The following is a 24,093-nucleotide window of genomic DNA, read 5'->3' as shown; positions in this document are numbered from 1 at the left end:
AATAGCATCCATACGGCGGCAATTCGAATTATGTTCACGAACTCAAAGCCACTTGCTTTTAAAAGATATTAAACTTGTTCTTAACTCTCGCGGTTGGATTGGCAGCGAGGAGCTTACTTTGCTTATTTTGCTTCCATCTTCCGCTTCAGCATTCCACAAAAGCTCTCAAACAACACGCTGTCTGTGCCTTGAATCCAGCGTATCAATACCTGCGTATCCCTTGGCCCCTGAGTCTCTGTGGTGGTCAATTTCAGTTGAATATGAACTCCGAGGGCCACCTGATCTGGAACCTTATCAATATTCATTGGCCGGCCCTCTTGTCCAGCAAATTTCATCTTTCGACGAGCTTGCCTCGACCACACATTCTCGGATGCAAATCCTGCACCGGAGCTGAGACCTTGGTCCCAAGTCCAGTACCAGGCCAGGGACATAAGCTCGGCATTCATCGTAGCACTTGTCGTATCGATAGCTGTCGACGAAAGGGTAAATATGAAATCTGTGGGAAACGGGAGGAGATGTTTCGGGAAGCCTGGGATGCCTCGTGATACACTCTAAACTTTCATGTTAGAATTTTCGTCCAAAGTAAGGGGTTAGAAGCAGTTGGAAGACATGTACCATCGAAGGTCGCCGGTCTCCCCATGACCATGCCACAGCCCAACGTTTCGTTTTGCTACCTTGCACAAATTCTGTGACCGCATAATTATGATTTTCATGTTTCATCAAAGCCTCAACAAGTACAGAGACACTGCTCAGCTTGCCAAGCATAGATGTATACCATTGGATTTTGTTCTGGAGCTGCAGGCTTTCCTCGATCATGCGGGTCACAAATGCAACTTCGCCACCAGGAGTCACCATTTCGACTTCTGTACCAGTGCATACCGAGGAGGGTACGCGTGCTTTGGCTTCTGCGGATCGTGACATTTCCTCATGTGATGAATAGAATGGGGGGTTGCACATTGTGAAGTCGAGACTGAATCCTCGTCAGAGCATGTTCTCGGTGGAGTTTGGGTATGATATTGAGGTGGCATTTCATACTTCTTCAAGTTAAACTTGTCAAATTGAAACAGTTGATCATCCGGGCTTGTTTTCATAATCCGGATTCTTGAATTAAGGTTGTTAAGTTTTACATTATGCTCTGCCGTGCGCACATTGTTATCATCGATGTCTGCACAATGTTAGTATGAATTCTTGCAAGAAATGCAAATAACAAGGAGGATATGGCAAAATATACCCGTCGCGATGAATCTCCATTGTGGGCGAACTTTACACCCCAGGAGAGGGTAAATGCTGCAACAACCTGTGCCGCTGCGAAAAATTAACTCCAGATTGATGGTGCAATACTGAAGAGTAACATACATATCGAGTCCCACTATCTCTCGACCAGAAACACATTCATCACTGACAGTCCTGGCTGTGGAGTCAAGTAAGTCTTGCAACCAAAAGATGTAGTTCAGCCTGTTTGGTTAGAAGTCATATGTTCGACGGGGAACTTCGGAGAGCTCATCCTACCTATTCGGTACCTGAATCATTACAAATGAGTCTCAGTTATTTAGAAATTTTTAATTAGTGTACACGTACCGGGGGGCAAAGTCGATCTTCAGGAAGTTCGACCTTCAGGCCAAAGTCCACTTGTAGCAAGCTGGTAGTCAGTTGCCTGGATTCGTTAGTCTAACGCGTTCAATGACTTGGATGTCTTGCGGAGAGAGACTTACCTGAAAGCTTCTGGGTCATTGAAATCAAGTTGCTTGTTCGGGTGGAAACTGCAATTTTGAATCAGGCCAAAGCTCTTCTCGCTCATGTGTCTAAATCCCAACGCACTGTTTCGCAAAGTCGCGCGACTGCAACGCGAGAGCTGCAAAATCAACATCATTCTTATAAATATCTCGGAACAAACCCATTGTCATTCTTTCTGGTAATAAAGCCGTACATCCACGAAATTTAGTTGTCAATGTTTGACGGTTGAGTTGAGGAGGGTGAGGAATGCACATCATCCACCACGCTCTTGGAGTCAGGAAGGCTTGGCGCACTTTTGCCTGAGGCCAAAATATTAATAACGAACGGGTTGTTCTACAAGGTTCAATCGACAAAAGGTATACCTCTCAGCTCCTGAGTGTCATAAAAGAGAAGGATTCTATGTTGGAGCATTTAGATCTCAGCAGGAGAATTATCGAGAATTGTTCTGCAGGCAACCATATAATGAGATCAACTGCAGAGACGGTTCAACTTATACTAAAACTGGTCAGATCTATATACGTGTGGTCTAAAAGTCAATAGATACGGCAAACAAATGTTGCAAAGAATTGAAAACCAAAATATGTACCGCGAAGACGCCAAAGCCCAAGTCATTATGTCGTGAAGGGCTTGGCGCGCACATGTCCAAAATGAATGCCTTCGTTTCTGTAACCCTCGCCATCCTGTTGAAGAGGACTTGCTCGCTGATATCTCAAACATATGGATGAAATTTTGTGTGAAATGTTTAATCTTCCCCGTCCGTGTCCTAGGCCGCCTCTGCCTTTCTTTTGAGGCGCTCAGTTCGCTCAAGTCGCCATCCAGCGCCCCAACGCATCTCAATCAAGAGAAGTGGAACCATGCCAAGGGTGATGCCGGCGAGTATAATAAAGGTATATTCGACTGTGAGAGTATCTATCATAGGCTGCACAGCAGCAACACCTCCAGCACCAATAAGGCATCGCATCAAGTTGTTGACAGCGGTCGCGCTAGCACTCGCTCCAGGATAAAGGTCGATAACCAAAGCGCTGTTAATAGTAAAAATGGCAGTAGCGCAGTAAGCAATGATGTATTGAAGGATGACCGGGAGAGCAAGGTGAGCACGAAGTGAAACACCGTAAACAGCACTGCATACTATGAAGAGTGCAGTGATCCACCAGGTGTTGCGCATGCGAGCATACTCAATCGGAAAATCCGGGTGAGTTTTAGTTGTGATACGAGTGTCGAGAGGAAGGTTGTGTTGGATGCAGTACTCGCGCTCAGTTCTCTTATGATTAAAATCCATAAGATAACCGATACTGTATGATCCGGACATGCAACCAAAGCCTATTTAATTGTTAGATAACAGTAAAATGTATCACCAGCGGTAAGCTTACCATTTCCCAGAAAGGTGAGTCCAACCTCCAGAGAGTTCAGCCCGTATGTTTGCTCAAAAAGGTCCGATGTCGATGAAGTCACCATGGACCAGACTGTGTACACAATAGCACCAAAAAACAATGTGATAAAGACATCTTTCTCGCCCAGAAAGCCCAGGGGAGCTAGGATTGTCTTAAAGGTGACCTTCTTCTTGTCGCCAGAAGGAACAGCGCCCTCCTTAATATGCTCCTGGCCAATTATAGAATAGATCCAGGGTTTGTGGATTCCATAGAGGGGGACACTGCCATTACCAGCGATCGTACGTAGAGTTTCAGGAAGGAAAAATAGAATCGAAAGTAAACTCAGTCCAGATAGGATAATCAGAAACCAGAAGATGGATCTAAACCCCAGGTACTGAGACAGAATTCCACCAAACACTGGACCAATGCCCTGACCAAGCATACGAACTTAACTTGTTAGTCCAATCTGACTCGTCATATCATGAAAAGGAACTTACCTCCACCAAAAATTCCGACTAGGCTACCTCGCTCAGCGGATGTGGTGATATCTCCAATTACGCCAGCGCCTAATATGATTAGATGATAAATATGAAGTAATGCTAGAAGGATACATACCAATTGATATGGTCGCTGCACTGCCGGCAGCCTGCAAAGCACGAAATGCCATAAGTTGCCCATAATTTGTCGATACTCCGAGAGCAACGTTTGCAATTATGTAGACAATAAAGGTTCCAATGAATATGGCACGGCGGCCAATGACATCAGAAAAAGACCCCCAAAAGCTGGGTGCAAGGCCTTGCACAATCATATATACAGTAACTGTCAAAGTCACCAGCGACATGGAGACATTAAGCTCCTGAATTAGGAAAAGGTCAGTAACTTTCAGATCATACCATTTCATTTTGATCGACAAACATTTGATATGACTCCGAGGGCCGGGAAGTAGATGTTGGATGATAGAGGAGAAAAGATGGCAGCTAGAGAAACAATGCAGACCATCTGTAGCTTTTGAGAGCGTGTGAAGACATGATATGGCGGTGGTGAAGGAAGTTGACTTTCTAGATTGATCGAGTCTGAAGATGGTGTCGCGAGTTGTTTCTCATCCCGGGCGGATAGACTAGGGCTGGAATTGACAGAAGTTTCCGTCACACAAGGCTCCTTAAGAGACTCTGGAGATTTGGAGAACATTGGGGACGTATGATAGAGAAGTACAACGCTAAGAGTGCATAGCTTGGAATGAACTTAATATGAACAGGTTGAAGACAAGATTCCAACCAACTGACCCTGGAGCAAAATCCTCTTGGCTTGAAGATCAAAGTTGGAATGGCATGGACCCTTTTGTACTCCGACGTCAGCCTGACACCCCTGATAGCACACGTCCGGAAACATCAGACAGGCCCATGCATCTGAGGAGATTCAAGACCATGTGCTCCACTGTGGGTTCTGTCCGGAGACCCCCTCTCTCCTCCCCTTGGCAGTGGAGGGGGGCAAGGATGGGACAAATATGGTAAGCCGGGTGCTGCTCAGGTCGTGATAAATGGAGCCGGATCAGCAGGGAGACCTTCTAGCTTGAATTCTTGTGGACCTCGAAACGCTTTCACCAAACAAAATATCTGCGTTTTGTTAGGGTTGTGCTTCTCCGAGGCATTACATCCTGGAAGCCTCAACAATTTAGGTCTGCTCATCTTTCTTGCGAATGCCAAGGCAAATTAATTGCCATGGTGTATACGGTCACTCGTGAGACATGAATCGATTTTGCCTGAAAAGCTTTGTACTCAAATGCCATTGCTCGCTGGAGAATTTTTCCCAGGTCGGCGCACGCGTGTCCTGCTCATTGACTATGAAAGGATCTACATAGCATTTGCAGCACGTAATCACGTTTCACGAGGAAATTGTCAGAGAAAACAAGGTCCTCGGGCAATAACGCTCTCAGTTTCTATGCCTTCTAACTGCCTTTACTCCGATATTCTGCAGGCGGATGGATCCGTTTGATAAGAGCAAATTAGAAGAAATAGTCAATCATAGCAACGTTACGGCCTCTTGGCAGGGCCAGTAACATGTATATGGCGAGAATCCAGGCTTAGACAGATTTTGTACTTCCGTGTATGACGATCTTTGGCCGTCAAACAAATGCCAAGTATCTCCGACCTACTGGCCACAGTGTTTCAGGGGCGAATACAGAATATAGTGATTTTCTTCCTACGATGACTAGTTACGTGGACTGTCTCCTTTTTTGGGATAATTTCATTTTTGTCGTTCATTTTAAGGGTACGAGGCATAAGGGACAAGCTGCCCTTGCTGTTTGGGCACAGATCCAGGTCGAATCGGGGAGAAGAAAGGGGCCTGGAAGGACCCAGGGTTCTGGATATAGCCCAATGACGATGCATACACAAGCCAGATAAGCGTGTGAGGCTGTACCTACCCGCTAATGCGGCCAATGCATCTGCAATTCATTAAATCCAGACATCATAGTGGAGCTTGAAGGGACAAGAATGCGCCTCTCGGCCTCCCACGGCCAAGTTCGCGCTAGCACGGGTATGATCGACAACCGAACGGCCTCTCCGTCGTCAGTACACAATGGTGCCAATCCTCACCCGTCGATCAGCCCCACCTGCTCACCCCTTGGCGCTGTTGTGGACAGGGGGGCGTTGTCCAGTGCACTCTCCTAGTCGTCAAGTAGTGCTATGGAGATATTGAGTAGTGTCCGCGGGTGCATGGTCTGCTGTCCACCAAGTACTCTGTAGTTTCTCGACCATTGTCTCCACTCTGTGTCCTAGAAGAATACGCGAAGCTGCCCAGACATCAAAGTAAAAGCTGCAGGGCCTGGATCCTTCCTTCCCACGTAACCTTTCACCAAAGTAGATAGAATATCACTTTGGCTAGCAGAAAGGTTTAGGGGTTCTGGATCGTTCCTTCATCGGAAAAAAAACTATCACAGATCATGGCATTTGGGATATGAAGTCAATATTGTTCCTTTCTTGGCTCCCTGATGAGTAAGTCCTCATAGGTGCCTAAATTTTCAGTTTCAGCCAAGGTGCCGATAACTGCACCGACACCTCCGCTACCAATGCCCAGATCTTGGTCGTCGCGCTCGTCCCACCGAGAGGATCCCGACTCGGGTAGCCGACTGCAACCCCTTCATGCATGCATGATGAATGACACGAGTTGTAGATTATTGGCCTATCGATATCACTCGCTCCATGGCCACCCAATATCTTCAACCCCTCATCATCGTGGGGCCTAGAATCCCCGAATCTACCATTGGAAGGACATGGGGTTGGGTTATACCTTTCAATAGGACAAGAGACCCTTGGGCTTAGGCTTGAGATGCGCATCTCGGCAAGAGATACAGCTCCAAAACCCGGCTTGAATCGAATGACATCGAGATATCCTGTTCCAAAAATTTTCGCCGGCTTCCCAATTCTCCAAGGTCCTGGCGACGGAGCTGTCATGAAATTGTCTTTTTGCCCTCTCATACACAGTATCTGGCCCACATGATCAACCTGATACAGATGGTGTATAGCATCTGATTATCTGAGAAGTTTCGCATATCTCAACTCCCTTTCTGTAGCTCATCCATTTGGAAGTTTCTCTTTCTGTTCTGGTCATCGGACAAAGAAAACTTTATCTATCAGCGTATCCTTGGATATTGACTTTGGAAGAGAATTGCACCACCCTGACCGGAGACTTTTCTAATTCTGTGGCTCGAAGTCCAGCCTGTTGTTGCTTCTTCAGCACAGACTCCCGAATACCCCTTTTCTTTCCCTGGGTTCGCAAAATTGAATTTTATATCAAGCTGCGAGAAATAAAATTTGTCTCTCTTTGCCTAACCTCTTGCCCTCTATTGCAAAAATAGCAATGACACCATGTCCTAAGAGACCGTATAAGTACTCTGTAATTGATTCAGTATCCGACCTGCTCATGTACGAAGGGATGTTGCCTGCGGAGCCGGAAGCACAAAGCCGAAGCCGACCCATGTGTTATCTGGTTCAATATAACGCTTTGACCATGTCGTTTGCACATCTAGCACAGCCCCCTTGGGCTGAAGACTGACTGGAGTCGAATTTTTATGCGTTTTAGCTAGCCCTTGGACATATGGTCCACTCCTCGAGGTGAAATAAAGGAGTCCATTAGCCATCTTACCAGAAGTTCAGGAGACGCAAGTCTTTTTCAAACGCCGTATCCGGTATACTATCAACACGTGGTGGCACCTCTAGAATCCCTAGGCTTGGAACCTCCAAGCTACCGAGGTATGAGAACTCTGAACACGCAATTCGATTCACAAAATTCGCTCTGGCTCGGAGGAGTATAGCTTGCGAAGTTTGCCACTTGACCAATCGTGAGTTCATAGCCCCAAATTTTAGTCTTATCAAATTACTTTCTTGGCAGAGTGGGACTAATACAAGGCAGATCTCTCCAGCCCAGTAATGGGCTTATTTTTATGCAACCAATAGCGGAAACATCGGGGAAATATGATCTGAGGCCTTATAGGGCTCTCGGAAGGCCACTGATTTTCTGGAAGATGGAGCACAGATGTCGATCACAGCGATTGTGTGATTCTTGGTGTGTACGTCCAATGAAACCCTGGAATCCGGGAAACACAAGTCAGATCGTGACTGATTTGCCTTGTAGAGCTCCCATGAAGCCTTCGGTTTTCCTCAGCCATAAAATCCAGAGTGAAAAATTTTGGTTGTGTCACTACTCGTGGTATGCAGTCTCCAATGAGAAGGCACCAAGCGGTGAAGATCCTCCTTGGCGATAACTTTGGACTCGCCAAGGAATCCCATTCAAACTTATGCATGATGGTTGCATTTCCAGCGCTCCGACGGCGAAGCAGAACCTTCGTGTCCGGTTTGATGGCTTCTGATGGCCCAGTTGGAACCCAGCAGCTCATTGCCTAAGCTGGTAGATCTTTATCTAACCTCCATCGCTAATGTAGGATCAAAGCAACTAATGCACGACAACACCTGCAGTGTCAACGCCAAGGTCATGGCGTACGTGATGCATCTGCTCGCGATTGGAGAATACACGGGCTTGCAGGGCCTCGATGTCGGTCAGTTTGAATCTCGGAGAGCCCGCGACACGCGCGACAGGCTCGGGGACTGTGGATCACCTAAGGACGGGTCATGTCGCGACAACCTGAGAATAGAGATACTTTTAGGACTTGGAAATCAGAGGCACATGCAGTTCAGCACAGTGGGTTTTCAATGTAGCCTTGTCACGGAGGGAAGTGGTCGCTTTGGGGGAGCCTAAAGCCCATAGCTGCAAGGGGGAAAGAAAAGTTGCAGAAGAACCCAGGCTACCGACGATATCGATCGACATAAGCGAGAAACATATGGGATCCGAGCGACACCACTATCGGCGAATATGTCTCGGGACAAAGACGGTTGGCAAACGTGATTTATGTTTGTGCGTGTCTCCTTACGGCTAGTGCTTCGTACTAGGAAGCCGAGAACGTCCCGACCGAGCCACTTCGGCCCGAGATGACCTCGTGCATTGTTACGGAAAATTAATCATGATCAACGACTGTTTGCTATTGAATGAAGAATTACTTGGTTTAGGTTCGTTCCTCGTGCTGTGTCTATTCTGTATTGATGGATCCGGACCACATTGGTCTTGTTCCAGACTTCAATGTAAGATAGTCCTTACTAAAGGAATATATAATCTTATCACCTACATCTATAATTATATTCTGCAAGCTAGAAACCCCAGCATGATTCCTTCGACCATGGAAGAAATTCAAGTAATCCTGAAGGGTTAAATCAATCCAACGAATGCTCTCCTGAACCGTATAGAACATACAATGTATATATTTGGTGTACATATACTTCATGGTGTATGTCAATGTCGTCATAGCCGAGAAAGCTCACCGCGCGGAAAGCATATTCCGCCGTTTCTTCACTATTCGCTAAATTGCATTGACAAAAAGGCCTAAATGGCCCATGAAAACGGAAAGTGGATGATTTTCTAGTCCAGCAAGATTTTCAAGGCTATATAAAAGCATCTTAGTGACAGAATACGACCAACTACCAAACCACATCCCTTCAAGACAATCTAAGCGATAATTCTGGACCGCACCATCATGTCCCACTTGAAATACTACAATTATGAAGGCGTTGGTGAGAGGAACAAGAAAGACTTCTGGTACAGTCAAGCTGTGAGAATCGGTGATCGTATTGAGTGTGCAGGCCAAGGTACAGAAGCCCTTTCTGCCGATATTTATTCCATAGCATATATTTAACCATTATTTTATGCTAGGTGGATGGGATCCCAAGACAGGCGTATTTCATCGAGAGATTAATGCCCAGATCGACCAAGCATTTGAAAATGTCGACTTGAACCTCAAGAATGCCGGGGGCAAAGGCTGGGAGCAGGTCTTCCGAGTCAACTCATATCATGTCCCTATCAACAACGAGGCGCTTGATGCGATGGTGCGCAACTTTAAGAAATGGATGCCCGGACATCAGCCCATCTGGACATGTGTTGGAGTGACGAGGCTCGGTGAAGACGACATGCGAGTGGAGATCGAAGTAGTGGCCCACGACCCCTGAGAGAAGTATTTGGGTCGGCATCGAATCTGTCGTGAGGTGTCAAAGGGACTCCAATAGGGAGCAAGGCTAGGTGTATCGAATGAGAAGAGATAAATTGATGAGGATTACTTTTCTCAACGCCGGCCCCTTTTCGACTTGCTCTTTCCAGAACGTCCCCTAGAGATACTCTTTTGCATGCTGTGCAGGTCTTGTTTGCTCAGATTCAATGTACCTCCCGAAAATTTGCCAATAGATGACCCTCCGACCCCCCGTTCTCTTCGTCCAGTATTTGATTTGGAGACCTTTGAGGGCCTCTCAAGAATGATGCCGTTTTCTTTAGCTTCTCGCCGTCGCTTCTCATCCTTCAAGGCGGCTTTCTCTTTGATTCCACGTCGATGGGAATCTGGCATATTCTTTTGCTTATAGAGGGAGTCCTTAGCACCCAGAGACTGCATTCTTAAATCGAGCGCTTTTAGGCGGTTCTTGCCAGTGGGGGCGAGATCTGATGCTGAATCGAGAAGGTGGGACTCTCTCAAGAGTCGTTGTAGGTCAAGGTCATGCTTTAAGTTGTCGACGTCGTTGTCGTCGTCCGAGTCGTTCTTCTTGGAGGACTTCGTGATTTGCTTGGTAGGCTTCTCGATAGAAGACGGTGGTTTTGCGGTCTGTAAGGTCAAATTTATTAGGCGAGATTCTCGAAATAGAGAGCCAAGCACCTACCATAAAAGCTTTGCGGGCCTGCTTGTTCATCATGTCCTTTGGCTCGAGACGAGTATCCTGGTGTTCAACAACTTCCACAACATTGCCATCATCACTTGTCCTGGAGAGGCCATCCCAGTCAGAGTCCAGCTCTGATCCATCCTCGTTTTCGTCTAAGCCTTCACCTTCCATCTCAGAGTCCAAATTATTGACTGTGTCCTTGCTAGGCAAGTCTAGAGGCTCAAATTGCGCTTCGAAATATTTGCGGAAAATATCCTGCGCATTGTCGGCAGGTGGTGGGCTGGCATCGTCGCTTTCTATAACTCGCGACACAGGAGCAGTATCCCTCTTTCGTTTACTGATCTTGGAGGCCATAGTGGACGAATACTGTCATCAAAGTTCTGGCGTCAACAAGCCGGGGAATATCGAAGTTTTTTTTCGGACAAAGCTTCTGATCACGTGCGATAAGCCCGATAAGTCACAGCATCACCATCGGTGCCTCATTAACTTTGGCGACAGTCTTGCAACTTCAGAGAAAATGACCAAGTTTCGACCGTGTATTGACCTCCACTCGGGACAGGTCAAGCAGATTGTGGGTGGCACTCTGAGTAATGTCGCTGAAGATCTGAAAACCAACTATGTGTCCAAACTGCCCGCCGGTCACTATGCGGGACTGTACGAGAAGCACAACCTCCGCGGGGGACATGTGGTGAAGCTTGGACCGGGGAATGAAGAGGCAGCTCTGGAGGCCTTGAAAACCTGGCCTAATGGTTTGCAGGTGGCCGGAGGTATTACGGATGATAATGCGCAATATTGGATTGATCAGGGTGCTGAGAAGGTGAGTGCGGTCCCTGCTCAAGCTCGCATTGGCTTGACTCATTATTTGTGTGAGATGTTGTTTCTTCATGCAAGTGGTTTCAACTTCCTGCCCTATGATCTGCCTTCTTCTCATATTTGGGGTCGTTTTCGTCATGGTTCTCTGCGATGACGCTAATCAATTCCAACGGAATGCGGGACAATAGGTGATCATCACTTCATTCCTTTTCCCGTCTGGAAAATTCTCCCTTGAGCGGCTCGAATCGGTTCTTACGGCTCTCGGCGGCGATAAATCCAAGCTGGTCTTGGACTTGAGCTGTCGACGGAAAGACAATACCTGGTTTGTTGCGATGGACCGCTGGCAGACTATTACCGAGATGGAGATCAACCAAGGTAGGTTTCTGTGCGCGTGACTCTGATCTCAATTGACACTTGGTAGAATCAATTGCTTTTTTGGAGCCCTACTGCTCTGAATTTTTGATTCATGCGGCAGATGTGGAAGGCCTACAACAAGGCGTGGATGAAGAGCTTGTATCCAAGCTGTCCGAATGGTGCACCATTCCTGTGACCTATGCTGGCGGTGCCCGCAGTCTCCAGGACTTGGAGAAGGTACATATCAGCAGCCAGGGCAAGGTTGACCTGACTATTGGAAGCGCCTTGGATATCTTCGGGGGCTCAGGCGTGACATTTGACGAGTGTGTTGAGTGGAACAAGACTCATTAAGTCATTGAAAATAAGGCCGAACTAAATATAGACCCGCCCTTCAATTGAACTAGAAATCTTGAGAATGAAGAAAGAGATGAAAAGGCATTCACGGTCAATCCAGTGCCAAGGTCATTCATCAACCAATCAAGCTTGTAGAGTTTTTTTTTGCTTGTCGATATATCTTTTCAGTTGTACTCCAAAGGCCCGGCTCAAGTCGAAGCCGCAGTGCCTGCCGCCTGTCCGAAAGCGGTTTAGGGGCTGGTCATGAGCTCCGCCCGCCAACCTCCGTGTCTTCACACCCTCACTTCCATCACCACTGCGCATTCTCCTCTCTCTTTGACGCCCCGCTGCTATTTGAATGAGCCTGAGTAGATTGCGGCTCTCCTTACCGTCATTGTTTCTTGTTTCTCAAATCTTGCCAAAATGAAGCCCGTTGTGTCGGCGTTGAACGCCTGGTCTTGGTAGGCTCCCGCTCCGTCCTGGGCAAGGCCCAAGGCTTTCATCTGCTTCGTGCTGTAACTAACATATCTCTTTTTTTCAAACAGCGTTGTCATCTCTCTTTTTGCCATTGTCATCCTCTCCGTTCTGGGCTCTCTATTTGGCGTATGTTCTCTCATACCATTACCCGCCCATCCATACCCGCCCCATCTTGCGCCCAGTGATTCCCTGCTCCTCGGATTGATCCAAATGGAAACTAACTTGTGTGTCCTTCCTGCAGAGCAACCACCACGCTTTCACTGGCAGCGAAGGAGAACCTGAAGATGGCCCTGCAGTCGCTGCCTCCATTTACGTTGCCGTCCTTGTCTACGCTGTACGTCATGCGGACCTCCATTTTCAAACAAATCAATAGTGCCTGAGGGCAGGATCATAGCTAATGGATGTCCGTTTTAAAATCAACAGGGTTTCTTTGTTTTCTGCGGGTTCCAGGCCTACCTTCACATTCGAGACAGCAGGGGCGGCGCCATATCACTTCGCTAAATAATAAAAAAAACTACGATCTACTGTTTTTCATTCGGGTCTTAAACGGTTATTCTGCTGATTCGCAATCATTGGGTCCCGATATTTTTCGGTATAATCTGGGGGGGAGGAACATGGCTATCAGGGTCTGAGAAGGCGGGGGAAAGATCTGAAACCAACCGGCGGTTTTCGATGACCGGGGGTTTAATCGGCCCTCCGATGCACTCTCCTTCGAGTTATAGGAGTCCGTCGGTTCACAGTGCTAGGCGCTGAGTCGGCCTCTTTCAAAGAAGACATTTGCAGGGCAGGTTTCCCGGTCTTCATTTTGCTAGAGTACATACCGATAGCCTCACTACAAGATACTGCATGTACATAAGCCGCTCGGAATTATCGTTTGTTCTGTTCCTTGACACTCAAGATGGCTGCTATGCTTTGCTACATATCGCAATCATGTATACACATTTCATCATTGTTCATCGTTATCTGACAGGAACTATTTTTTGAGCGGACCTCCCAAACGCCTATAAAATGCATGGTCGATCTCGGAATGAGATCTGTCGGTGGGTATCTCCAGGGTGTGCTTACTCCTCGCCCTCGTACGGGTCCAGCATCTTGGACATGTACGGCCCATCGAGGGTGTATCCAAGACGGGCATAGTAGCTTCGCACCCCAACACCAGAGATAACACTGATCTTGCGGCTTCCATGCTCCTCACGGGCAATGCGCTCTGCCTCCTCCATCAGCAGCGTTCCGAATCCTCGGTGTTGGAATTTGCGAGCATCACGGCCATGGAGGGGCACAGCAGAGCCATACACATGCAGCTCGCGGACGATACTGGTCTGTTGACCGGTGAATTCCGGCCGGAAGGTGTGGGTGTCGCTGCACTTGCGGAGACGAAGCAGACCAATCAAAATATCCTGCTTAGGATCTTCATAGGCCAAGAAAGTCTCCCAGCCTCCGTTCGCGGTGTAATCGCGACGAATAAGTTCAACCTGGGACGGGCGAATCTTGTTTTTGACTTCATTGATACCGACTTCACGGGTTCGGACGTCTCGGCAAGTCGTTCCGAAATCCTTCATTCGAGCCAAAGCCAATTCGCGCAAATTTCCATTCTCTACGCCCGATGTGACAAGAGGCATTGGGATATCACGCTGAACACGGTAGATGCGGGTCCACGGAGGAATCAGGGCCAGGATGCGAGCCACCAGGTCAATTAGAGCATTCGGGGTGTAATTCTTGTATCGGCCTGTTCGCCAAAGCTCGTAGAGTCCAGTACCACGAATGACAAGAGTCGGGTAGAGCTTGAGACCATCAGTTCGGAAGTCCGGGTTCTCGAAGTATTCTTGGAACTGGAACAGGTCACGCTCCATTCCGACGTTTGGCAAATCAGGCATCATATGGCTAACGACCTTGAAGCCGGCATCCTTGGCCAGTTTAAAAGTCTCAGCCACCGCGGCCACGGTATGACCGCGGTTTGTGTCTCGTGCGACATCTTCGTACAGGCTTTGCACGCCAATTTCGAGTCGAGTGCAGCCATAACGGAGCATGCTGCTCAAATGGGTGTCCAGACAATAATCTGGTCGAGTTTCAATAGTAATACCAACGCACTTTATGTTGCTCATTTCACCGGCCTGTACGGCCTCGTCCACGTTGTCCGTCTGGTATCCACTTAGCGCATTGTGAAGCTGGGAAATGAATGAATCCCGGTAATCCTCTGGCAGCGACATAAATGTTCCACCCATGATGATGTATTCAACCTTATCCACACTGTGACCCAGAGATCTGATTTGGTCCACTCGACCTCGGGCTTGTTCAAATGGATCATAACGAGCACGAATTGCACGCATAGATGTCGGCTCATATCCAGTATAGGATTGTGTTGAATACTCAAAATCGGAGTCCGGGCCACCGGGACAATAGACACAGATATTACCGGTATAAGCGATATGGGGACAACGGTGAGGCTTGCACATGACGGCCACGACGGCGATTCCGGACGAGGTCCCTGTGAGGCAGTTTAGCTTCAGGGTCTAGCCCACTTCTAACAAGATTGACTCACGGATCGGCTTCGCAATCAGCTTCGGCAAAATGTATTTCTTGTAGTGTTCCGGCACGGCTGCAATGATGGCCGTCAGTGGTGGCTGGGTGGCCAAGGAGTGCTTCTTCGCGATAGTGCCCCGCAGCTTGTTGAGGTTGATATCCTTCCGTGGTTTTGAGGAATCCTTTTGCTCCTCGTAGTCTTGAATGAGTGCATTTGCGATGTCGGAACAGGCTCGCATGAATCGCTCGTTCTCGGGAACATTCTTGTTGTTCTTCTTTGCCGTCTTCTTCGAGAGCGGCATCGTCACTGTCATAGTCGCCATGATGAAGAAATTTCACCGCACAGCGGCAAAGGAGCCTTCAGAGAGGCAAAAATTTCAAGAAAACGGAGGCACAGAATCGATCGAGCTCGATACCGGAGACGTCACGGTGGTGGGGTTGTGAAGCGATTAGATAGAAAAAAAGTTGGTGGCCGAGGCTGCGACCCGAAGTCAAGTCGGGTCCGCTTAAGTAAAGGTTTGTCCCGAACGAAAACTCCCGGGCGCGCATCCCGATTCCTTGCTTCAACTCTTCCCCGAGTCAACCTCTTTCCTTCCACCCTCTCCTCTCCTCTCCATCCTCCAATTACCCTCTTGCAGTCATGCAGGCCTTCCGCCGTAACACCTTTTCGGCCCTCCGCAATGTCGCTGGTCAGCAGCGCCGGAGTTACCTTAAGGCCACCTCTGCCTATGCCGACACCGTGAACAACCTGCGGATCAACAAGGACACCAAGGTGCTCTTCCAGGGCTTTACTGGCAAGCAGGGAACGTGAGTTTCGACCTCTTTAGCCAAAGCCGACTCCATGCGCCGAGTACTGACGTGTATTTTTGGGACAGTTTCCATGCCGAGCAGGCCATCGCCTATGGTATTTATTCTTTCATCGCGATCTCAGAAAAGACAAGCAGAGCTCACACACACCACAGGCACCAATGTTGTCGGTGGCACCAACCCCAAGAAGGCTGGTACCACTCACCTCGACCGTCCCGTTTTCGCCAACGTTGCCGATGCCGTGAAGGAGACCGGTGCTACCGCTTCCGCCATCTTCGTCCCGTATGATTTCGTTTTCTTGCCCTGGAGAATGGCAAAACAATGCTAATGATACATAGCCCCCCTCTTGCTGCTGCCGGTATCGAGGAGGCCATTGCTGCTGAGGTTCCCCTGGTTGTCTGGTGCGTACCTTGACCCGGAAGCTCCTGAAAATCACATTTACTAACTTTTTTGTCTGCGCGATAGCATTACCGAGGGTATCCCCCAGCACGGTACGAATCGAAACATCGATCCTCAAGATTAACATCAGCTAATTCCTTTCATCAGACATGGTCCGCATCACCGATATCCTCAAGACTCAGAACAAGACCCGCCTGGTCGGCCCCAACTGCCCCGGTATTATCGCTCCCGTAAGTGTACACCCATCGGCACTGCCCATCGGCATATCGAGAAGACATACTCATTAAACCTGGGTTATAGGGCCAATGCAAGATCGGTATCATGCCTGGTTTCATCCACAAGCGCGGTCGCGTCGGCATCGTTTCTCGTTCCGGTACCCTGACCTACGAGGCCGTCAACCAGACCACCCAGGCTGGCCTCGGCCAGTCCCTCGTCGTTGGTATTGGTGGTGATCCCTTCTCCGGCACCAACTTCATCGACTGCTTGAAGATCTTCCTCGAGGACCCCGAGACCGACGGTATCATCATGATTGGTGAGATCGGTGGTTCTGCTGAGGAGGACGCCGCCGAGTTCTTCAAGGCCAACAACAAGTTCAACAAGCCTGCCGTCTCCTTCATTGCCGGCATCTCCGCTCCTCCTGGCCGCCGTATGGGTCACGCTGGTGCCATCGTCAGCGGTGGTAAGGGTGGTGCCGACTCCAAGATCGCCGCCCTGCAGGATGCTGGTGTCATTGTTGAGCGCAGCCCGGCTTCCCTGGGCAAGACTCTGCTTGCCGAGTTTGTCAAGCGTGATCTTGTCTAAGAATTTGGCTGTGCTGTTGTCGTTTGATTCCCCTTGATATCCATGTTCTTTGGTACGCAGAAATCCTGGGGGATCTGAGGTATATCCATCATTTATCAGATGGGGGTTTGCGGTCCATTCCCTCTAAGCCGCTCCTGTATTCTTTTCTCCTTTGTGTTAGAGACCCTTGAAGTAATTAGTTTCTTGTAACTTTTACTTTCCATTTGATATGTGCATTTTGGTAGACATTCGTATAATATCTATGGGATCCTTCGCGACATGTCCATACCACATTGGCTTCTATTTTGTTCCAGAGGATAATGGTTGTAATAATCTCTTTTCTATCCTAGGGAAAAAAAATAGATTCAATGCGTTGAGGATGGTGTTTACAAGCTCTGCCCTCATTAACCCGAACCTTCTATCGCCTGCTCCTAGTCGAGGAGTCTTCATCGAGATATTTAATATATTCGTGTATTTCTCGAGTTGAATTTTGGCAACTCGGAGTATATAACTTTGATGGATTATATGCTCCATTATGCCTGGCCAAAGCCATGTGGACAGACAGACCTTTTCAATCGTCCCACTCCCTCGATATTTGAAAATGAACCGGGCGATGACAATGAGGAAGAAGTAGAAAGGCCGTCCAAGAATACTAAACCAAACCAATAATGGGGAGTCTGAAGAAGATTCTGGCTGTTATTTAAAGAACAATATTTGTGGTGGGAGGCAATGGAAGCTGTAGTTGAAACAAGATTGAAGTACAATATAAATTTCGGCGTTAAGGAGTCAGAGCGGTTCAAAATTGACATTATTATTTCAATGATATTTAAAAATTTCTCAAAATCTCGACATAATCCCCGCGTAGTATATTTGGAAGATTGGAAAAGAATAGCAGAACATTAATACACCCCAAATGTGATCAACTTCAGTTGTGGATTGTGCCCAGGGCCTCCACAACTTCCTTAGTCCCAAGCACATCAGCAAATTCACCATCAAGGCTGGCAATTGAAACCTTATGAATTGTTTCTGGATCTATTCCGGCCTTACCAAAGGTCGCAGTGGCATCGTCAACTAGAATAATACGTCCTTTCTCAACACGGACTTCATTCTCTCGGGTACCATCTGCTCTAAATCGGAGGGGTTCATCGTCTAGAAACCGATCAACAACGCCTAGGTTGGCAGCCATCCGGACTGTTGTCGAAACGCAATGATCGGTGGTCAAGCCAGCAATGATAATTTGTCGAATTTCTTTGCGCCGCAAATAAGATTCAAGGCCAGTACCGATGAATGAGGAATTGACATTCTTCCAGAACACAGGTTCCGAACCATCCGCTGCCGGTTTTGAGAATTCCAGCGGTTTGATTCCTCCCGATGGATGCGAGGAATGAAATGGAGATGATGGAGAATCAGAGGAATGGAAAACATGTATCACTTCCAGTGGCGTAGAAGACGAGGAACGTGCTGTCCGAAAGGCGGAAAGGAGGGCTTGGAGATTCGCTTCATAGAGAGGGTTGGAACGACTAGTACCCCAATGAGAAATGGTGGCCGGGTTTGTAAAGCCCGCTTGGTTGTCAATCAAAATAAGAGCCGTGGAGAGGCCTAGGTCGATAAGAGTGGTCATTTTTCTTGGTAGATTCTTGATTTCAAAGGAAACAAACAGGAGAAAACTGGACGTGGCTCGAGGTGTGGGAAGTGGAGTTGTGGCGTCTTATTATATGCGGGAACTGTCGGTATTTTTCTGAGTCACTCTGCTCACTAATTCAGTCAAGGGTGTCTAAGTTGACCGGTTTATCTCCGCCTAATGAAATGGCTCGCGGTATATAGATGTGTGGCTTTTTTGGTAGACTGATGAAAAAGTATTTCAGTTGTTTGAATACCAAGTTCGGAGTAACTTTCCATATCTCGCCTTTTTTCTCAAAAACCGAAGCATAATTATAACTCAACTAAATGGAAGAACCAAGACACTCTTCTAACGGACTATATGGAAATTTTCATTTTCAGTTCTGCTCGCTTATGTTTTCTGGGTGCAGAGTTGACGGAAGATTCGTCTCCATTAAAAGATAAAAGTATCGTTACGGCAAGCAAGCACCTGTACTTGTACCAGTGGTATTTACAAATACCATCCACAATTACGGTCGGTCAAGATGCTTTCTCCATACCCAAATAGAGGAGATTTGAGGCGAGGATTAAAATCTTCCGCTCGATTCAAGAATGTTCCAGGAGATAAGTTGGAATTAACTCAGAGTGAATAATCGATGATACCCGGTATTATTGAATCTCAAACATATACACGGCCCGTGAATGGCCAACTTGATAACCAGACAATGCATTCATTTGACAGACGGAGCCTGAATATCATCGCCCATACAAAAAGGGGACACAGGGTATCATGATATTAGCAACGAACCCTGTAAACAAAGCCGAGACGGATCTAATGTAAACGATTGGTTCAAAGTAAAATCCAAAAGCAGATGCACCGAACGATATATCAGTGCAGAGTTGATCATTATATCGCTTTGCAAAGAGAAGGCCAATCCCGGTGCTGCAAGCGAGCCAAGTACCTAGGCTACAGTGTAGTAAAAACGCCTGCTACCAGATTGTCCCCGAAATATCCAAAGAAAGATGGATCATCATGCAGTTTTGCTTTTCTGACTGCGCGACAGAAGAATAGCTTGCTAATTTTGAAATTGGCGGATATTAGAGTGTGGGGAAGAGACATACGGAGACATTTCTAGGTCGAGGACCGGCGTAGTTTTGCTCGAGCCATCCGCCTCATATGCTTTTGACTTTTGTCTCGCCTATCCAGATACCTGGCCTCACAAAATGTCAGAGGGGTTTGGCCAACCCTCAGTCTAGCTAGCTGTTACTGACTCTGTGCCCGAGGTACTTGCTGTGGGTATAGATGCCTCCGTTTAAGCCGACTTGGCAAGAACTCCAGGACTCGCCAGAGAATGGAATGAGTAGCATTGGGCCGGCATTTTCGTAACTCAGAGTTTTATTTCCGATGGATAGATCATGAGAATATTGAAATTCAAAGTAGGCACTTCCAGACTCAGTGGGCTGGCGGGTAATAGCGGCTCCTGGAAAATAACGGATTGGTTGTTGCTCTTGAAGAAATGTTGGAAAATGACTCTGAGCCTGTTGGGAGGTTGAACACTGTGCTTGGTAGTCCTTAGGTGAGATTACGTCTCCCTATCTATAGAACGGCAGCGCTTTACAGGGTTCACCCAAACAAAATAAAATTCTGGCTGCTTTGTCGCCCGTCTATTGGATCTTATACTGGCTCAAGAGGCCTAGAGCTTTCAGTTGGTGTCTGATATCTCCAGCAAACTGCCAAACGAGAGACAAACTGAGATGAGTCATATAAAGATAGAAAACTAGAGGACTGGGTCATCGAGCCTTTATGTTCTATTAATATGATAACCTACCCCACCTTTGAAAATAATACAGAATGTCAGCTCTAGATGTAGTTGTAAAAGAGGATTTACCTTTGTATATTTTGCGATCGGTAGTTGAACTTTCAATACGACTTTACATTTGTTGAACTTGGGCTCAACAATGACCACCTCCACTAGATCATTCTGAAAACCATCTTCCTATTATCACTACCTTGATATTGAATCGGCCGAGATGGTGTTTCTATTTGTTGTTAATTTTGTCTGCTATGATGATATATCGATAGTGAAGAAGTCCTTCATGTAATAGTTCCTGAGGCCGATCAAGAATGGATGTAAAGAACTCGCGACCAGATCAAGAAATTCTACCTGCGCGAATGACAAAATGTTATCGCATCATTTGAACTGGCGCGCAGCCCGCCAATCAAAAATGAGACGCGGGTTTGTAACAGCTCATGTTTTGCTTGCCCCTCCAGGCCCGAGCTGTGAAGGATAGGTTTTAGCGCCAAGGACGTCACACTGTTGGCCTGCAAATCTGTGATAAAAACGAGGAGTTCCTGTGCTTGATAGGTACCAGATCTGGAACCACGATCTTTTTGCTTCAACTGACACCTGAATGACTCTGTGATAAAATTTCACTTCTTGAAAACAGCCCGAAGAGGAGCATGGCAAGATCTCGGAGATGTACGAAAATCTGAAACACTTGTATGACAAGGCTTTTCGCTGATCACCAAATTCCAAATTTTGGTTTGATCTTCCCGAGAAGCGCTTAATGGGCGCCTAATGGTAGGCTTCCATCGTGTTGCTATGTAAAGAACAAGAACAAGCTGGCTTAAAGGGAATTTCCGTCGCACTCTTGGTCACGGGTCGTCTTCAAGCACTACCATAAAGACCTTGATTTCTTTTGACCCACCGGATCTTCCAGGCGGAATATTTCACCAAACCTGTCCGATGGGGCCTCGCTTCTCCCGTGTATGCCGTACACCTCGTATAGGCAACACTCAAGCAAAAGCACCGACTATGAGAACGAATTATTCACGAGAAAAGGTGCAGGCAATTCTGAGCGACTATGTCGAGGCAAAAGATCCGTTATTACTTGACCTGGTTGTAGAGTCGCTTTTTAAGCTATTGCCTCAGAATGCGCCCGAGTCAAATGAGATTTGGAGTTTCGGAGAAGATTGCTTTAATCTCGCAGAGATAAACAGCTACAAAAGTGGAGTACATTCGAGATTAGCCCAGCTGCTTGAATCTTTAGGACTTTCGAACCAGTTTAGAGGATGGGACCCAGTGGTAAGTGTGACAAAGCTCACTTTTGACCGCTGCTGACATTTCCGTGAATCAACCTTAAGACAGGTGAAGTTTGGGAATTCGAACACTTAAAAAATTCAGTGGAAGATCACTGTATTGGTAAGTAAATGCATTTGGAATGAAATTTCAGAGGCTCACCAGTATACCAGGCCCAGATGAAGGAGACCCGGACCGATATGTGAGCTACAATTCGTTTTTAGCTCATCTATACGAGCATCGTATCTTTCCAACTGACCCTACATATGCTATGTGGGCTATGCGAGCCGCATTTGAGGAAAATAGGGGCGAAGAAGAAAAAATGGTTCGCAGTGCCTGGATCTTGGGTGCAGCACAGTGGATTCTATGGCACGGACAAAGCATATTCAATCTACTATTACACCCTGCTCTCTTTGATGTGACCCTCATGACCTGGCCTGATCGTCAAGCATGGGACTCTGGTCCTCTGTATACAGGCTCTGGTGGACTGTCTCTTGAAAGATGGCAATTTTGGAAGCGTAGTTTTCAAGATATTCTTCAAGAGTCCAAAGTCACAGCGGAATGCAAAGAGGTGTCTATTAAAGCTATCATGATGATGAATATGTTTGAGAGAAACATGATGTTCTAAAGAACCTCTTGGGAGGTTTGATCTCAAAAATAGGCGTTGAATGTGGTCTTTTTTCCGCGCTGCAAAACCATATAATATAAACAAAGACTTCTAATCAACTCGAAATATTGAATACCTGCTGAATGTTGTTCAACTAGACGGAGTTTCGCCTTGCACTGAAAATATCCGAGAATTCGTCGCATTCGCGCTTGGAAATAACTTGGTACTCGGGCATGGGATCGCAATAACATAGCAGAATCCTCGGATTATGCGAGAATTATTACGTATTTACATCTTCCATCCAAGTTTCTCCTGTTTCTCCTTTGTGCCCTCCACACTTGGCGTTTTAGAGCTGGTTATACTGCTAGAGTCGTCTTTCACGTTGGATGTCACGACTTGCCCAAAATTGCTTGGCGCAGCACGATTGCACGGAATTCCAGACCCATCAATGATGTTTGTACACTGATACACCTCATCCTGCAAGGTTGTATCGTACATTGGTAAGCCCAAAGTGTGGTTGACAGAATCAATCTCAATGTCCTCAAACTTGATGCCTGGACAAGGGTGGACATCCGAGCAATAGATAGAAGCAGCAATATTATACCGTGAAGTGCCTTTGATGTTAGACCATGTTATGTCTTCAATGGCCATCTTCGACGTATTGCAGTTCTGCCCATTCTCAGTGTAGATGCACTGAGAAATTTGGATAGGTAAAGCAACGTTTGTGAGCTCGAAATTGCGGAACTCCACGTTCTTAATTAAACCACTGCCGCCTCCTCCAGCATCCCCATTGGAGCTGTCATCCTCAGGAACACCTTGCCAAGTCTTTATGAAGGCAGCTTCCATGCAGTTCAAGCATCTGACGTCCTCGAATGTGACATTCTCTACATAGTCGGGCGTTGCGGGATATTGCCCAACCGAACCGATTGCCATACCAAAGCCCCAGTGACAGGTCACATTTTTGACGAGAAGATTTGTTGTATTGCCCTTGACCGCGATACAATCGTCACCATTGCTGACAACAGCATTTTCCACAAGTAATGTGTCACTATTCCAGGAGTCGTAACCATCAGTGTTGACCGTCCCCCACTCATCATTGCTAGTGGCATTGACAAAAAAGTTCGTGATTGAGACATTTTTGCTCTGCCAGACAAATGTCGCCCAAAATTGGGGCTGAATGATCGTCAATCCGTCCACAAGAAGATTTGTGGAGTTGTAGAAAGTCATGCTGATAGGCCGACCAGGCTGGTTGCTCTGGTTTCGATTTTGAGTATACCACGCCTGGCCTTGGCCATTATACCAGCCACCTTCCTCACCTCGAAAGGTGACATTTGTACCTCCGAATAACCAGGCCGTGGACTGGTCCTGGAAAACGACGGAGTAGGAGTGCGAAAGCCAATATGAAATGTCTGTCGAGAAACGGAGCTCGCCCCTCAGCGAAACATCGCAATTTTCCAGGTTTGTCGTATTCATCACAGAATTGATATTGAAAACGTGACCTGAAGCAAATATGACTCTACCATTGGTGCCACACTTTTCAAAAGCACTTTGTACAGACGGGGCATCATCAACGGGCTGTCCATTGTTATTGAGTGATTCGGGGTACAGCGTGCAGGTACGACCTTCTTGAATAACATAGCTAGCTCCCAGAGCAGCGAACGCTAATGGGAGCCATAAATGCATCCTGGTCAAAGGAATGTGTTTCTTCCAAGATCTGAGGGTATATGCCTACTGGCTGGCTCTTTTGAGGAAAAACAGTTGGTGGAGAGAATGTCTTCGAAAGGGATCAAGGGATGTGTTTCATATATGCTCGGCATGTATCCGACGCGCCTACGATTATCCGCTGTGTTGACCCCTGTGATCTCAGTTCCGACTGCACCAAATAAGCAAAGGTTACATGTTACATCCTCCCCCGCAGTTTATTGTCCTCTGGCCCTGAATCAGGTGACTGACATCCAATCACCATAGTTCCT

General features: G+C 47.2%; 11 protein-coding genes across 11 annotated transcripts; 5 read left to right on the top strand and 6 right to left on the bottom strand.

Moving 5' to 3' along the window:
• Nucleotides 1-122: 122 nt before the first annotated feature.
• On the bottom strand, nt 123-1,898 carry N7462_003994 (DUF890 domain protein; the record flags this gene model as incomplete). The annotated part of the gene is made up of 9 exons (XM_057075720.1): nt 123-551; nt 616-970; nt 1,036-1,165; nt 1,232-1,305; nt 1,357-1,455; nt 1,510-1,520; nt 1,579-1,654; nt 1,713-1,760; nt 1,819-1,898. 9 exons carry the CDS (start codon nt 1,896-1,898, stop codon nt 123-125), a joined length of 1,302 nt encoding a protein of 433 aa, XP_056935225.1.
• A 599-nt stretch (nt 1,899-2,497) lies between these two features.
• N7462_003993 (uncharacterized protein) lies at nt 2,498-4,292 on the bottom strand (the record flags this gene model as incomplete). The annotated part of the gene is made up of 5 exons (XM_057075719.1): nt 2,498-3,054; nt 3,105-3,551; nt 3,602-3,670; nt 3,720-3,960; nt 4,020-4,292. The coding sequence occupies 5 exons, from the start codon at nt 4,290-4,292 to the stop codon at nt 2,498-2,500; spliced, it is 1,587 nt and encodes a 528-aa protein (XP_056935224.1).
• Nucleotides 4,293-9,186: 4,894 nt separating this feature from the next.
• On the top strand, nt 9,187-9,655 carry N7462_003992 (RidA family protein; the record flags this gene model as incomplete). The annotated part of the gene is made up of 2 exons (XM_057075718.1): nt 9,187-9,298; nt 9,363-9,655. The coding sequence occupies 2 exons, from the start codon at nt 9,187-9,189 to the stop codon at nt 9,653-9,655; spliced, it is 405 nt and encodes a 134-aa protein (XP_056935223.1).
• Nucleotides 9,656-9,768: 113 nt separating this feature from the next.
• Nucleotides 9,769-10,705, bottom strand: N7462_003991 (uncharacterized protein; the record flags this gene model as incomplete). The annotated part of the gene is made up of 2 exons (XM_057075717.1): nt 9,769-10,296; nt 10,352-10,705. 2 exons carry the CDS (start codon nt 10,703-10,705, stop codon nt 9,769-9,771), a joined length of 882 nt encoding a protein of 293 aa, XP_056935222.1.
• Nucleotides 10,706-10,868: 163 nt separating this feature from the next.
• N7462_003990 (1-(5-phosphoribosyl)-5- ((5-phosphoribosylamino)methylideneamino)imidazole-4-carboxamide isomerase HIS6) lies at nt 10,869-11,869 on the top strand (the record flags this gene model as incomplete). The annotated part of the gene is made up of 3 exons (XM_057075716.1): nt 10,869-11,168; nt 11,353-11,539; nt 11,586-11,869. The coding sequence occupies 3 exons, from the start codon at nt 10,869-10,871 to the stop codon at nt 11,867-11,869; spliced, it is 771 nt and encodes a 256-aa protein (XP_056935221.1).
• A 405-nt stretch (nt 11,870-12,274) lies between these two features.
• Nucleotides 12,275-12,829, top strand: N7462_003989 (uncharacterized protein; the record flags this gene model as incomplete). Its single annotated transcript, XM_057075715.1, has 4 exons — nt 12,275-12,312; nt 12,397-12,454; nt 12,570-12,662; nt 12,752-12,829. The coding sequence occupies 4 exons, from the start codon at nt 12,275-12,277 to the stop codon at nt 12,827-12,829; spliced, it is 267 nt and encodes an 88-aa protein (XP_056935220.1).
• Nucleotides 12,830-13,389: 560 nt separating this feature from the next.
• N7462_003988 (Elongator subunit ELP3) lies at nt 13,390-15,171 on the bottom strand (the record flags this gene model as incomplete). The annotated part of the gene is made up of 2 exons (XM_057075714.1): nt 13,390-14,813; nt 14,868-15,171. The coding sequence occupies 2 exons, from the start codon at nt 15,169-15,171 to the stop codon at nt 13,390-13,392; spliced, it is 1,728 nt and encodes a 575-aa protein (XP_056935219.1).
• A 317-nt stretch (nt 15,172-15,488) lies between these two features.
• On the top strand, nt 15,489-16,855 carry N7462_003987 (succinate--CoA ligase (GDP-forming) subunit alpha; the record flags this gene model as incomplete). Its single annotated transcript, XM_057075713.1, has 7 exons — nt 15,489-15,655; nt 15,724-15,752; nt 15,811-15,937; nt 15,994-16,056; nt 16,121-16,146; nt 16,202-16,284; nt 16,355-16,855. 7 exons carry the CDS (start codon nt 15,489-15,491, stop codon nt 16,853-16,855), a joined length of 996 nt encoding a protein of 331 aa, XP_056935218.1.
• A 904-nt stretch (nt 16,856-17,759) lies between these two features.
• N7462_003986 (putative isochorismatase family hydrolase) lies at nt 17,760-18,455 on the bottom strand (the record flags this gene model as incomplete). Its single annotated transcript, XM_057075712.1, has 1 exon — nt 17,760-18,455. The coding sequence occupies one exon, from the start codon at nt 18,453-18,455 to the stop codon at nt 17,760-17,762; it is 696 nt and encodes a 231-aa protein (XP_056935217.1).
• Nucleotides 18,456-21,180: 2,725 nt separating this feature from the next.
• On the top strand, nt 21,181-22,141 carry N7462_003985 (DUF3632 domain-containing protein; the record flags this gene model as incomplete). Its single annotated transcript, XM_057075711.1, has 2 exons — nt 21,181-21,519; nt 21,668-22,141. 2 exons carry the CDS (start codon nt 21,181-21,183, stop codon nt 22,139-22,141), a joined length of 813 nt encoding a protein of 270 aa, XP_056935216.1.
• Nucleotides 22,142-22,408: 267 nt separating this feature from the next.
• On the bottom strand, nt 22,409-23,803 carry N7462_003984 (uncharacterized protein; the record flags this gene model as incomplete). The annotated part of the gene is made up of 1 exon (XM_057075710.1): nt 22,409-23,803. One exon carries the CDS (start codon nt 23,801-23,803, stop codon nt 22,409-22,411), a length of 1,395 nt encoding a protein of 464 aa, XP_056935215.1.
• Between the last annotated feature and the right edge of the window lie 290 nt (nt 23,804-24,093).

Source organism: Penicillium macrosclerotiorum (assembly GCF_028827735.1).
Source record: "Penicillium macrosclerotiorum strain IBT 26536 chromosome Unknown utg000003l_segment0_segment0, whole genome shotgun sequence".
In the NCBI taxonomy this organism is placed as follows: domain Eukaryota; kingdom Fungi; phylum Ascomycota; class Eurotiomycetes; order Eurotiales; family Aspergillaceae; genus Penicillium; species Penicillium macrosclerotiorum.
This window is presented reverse-complemented; position numbering and strand designations above follow the sequence as displayed.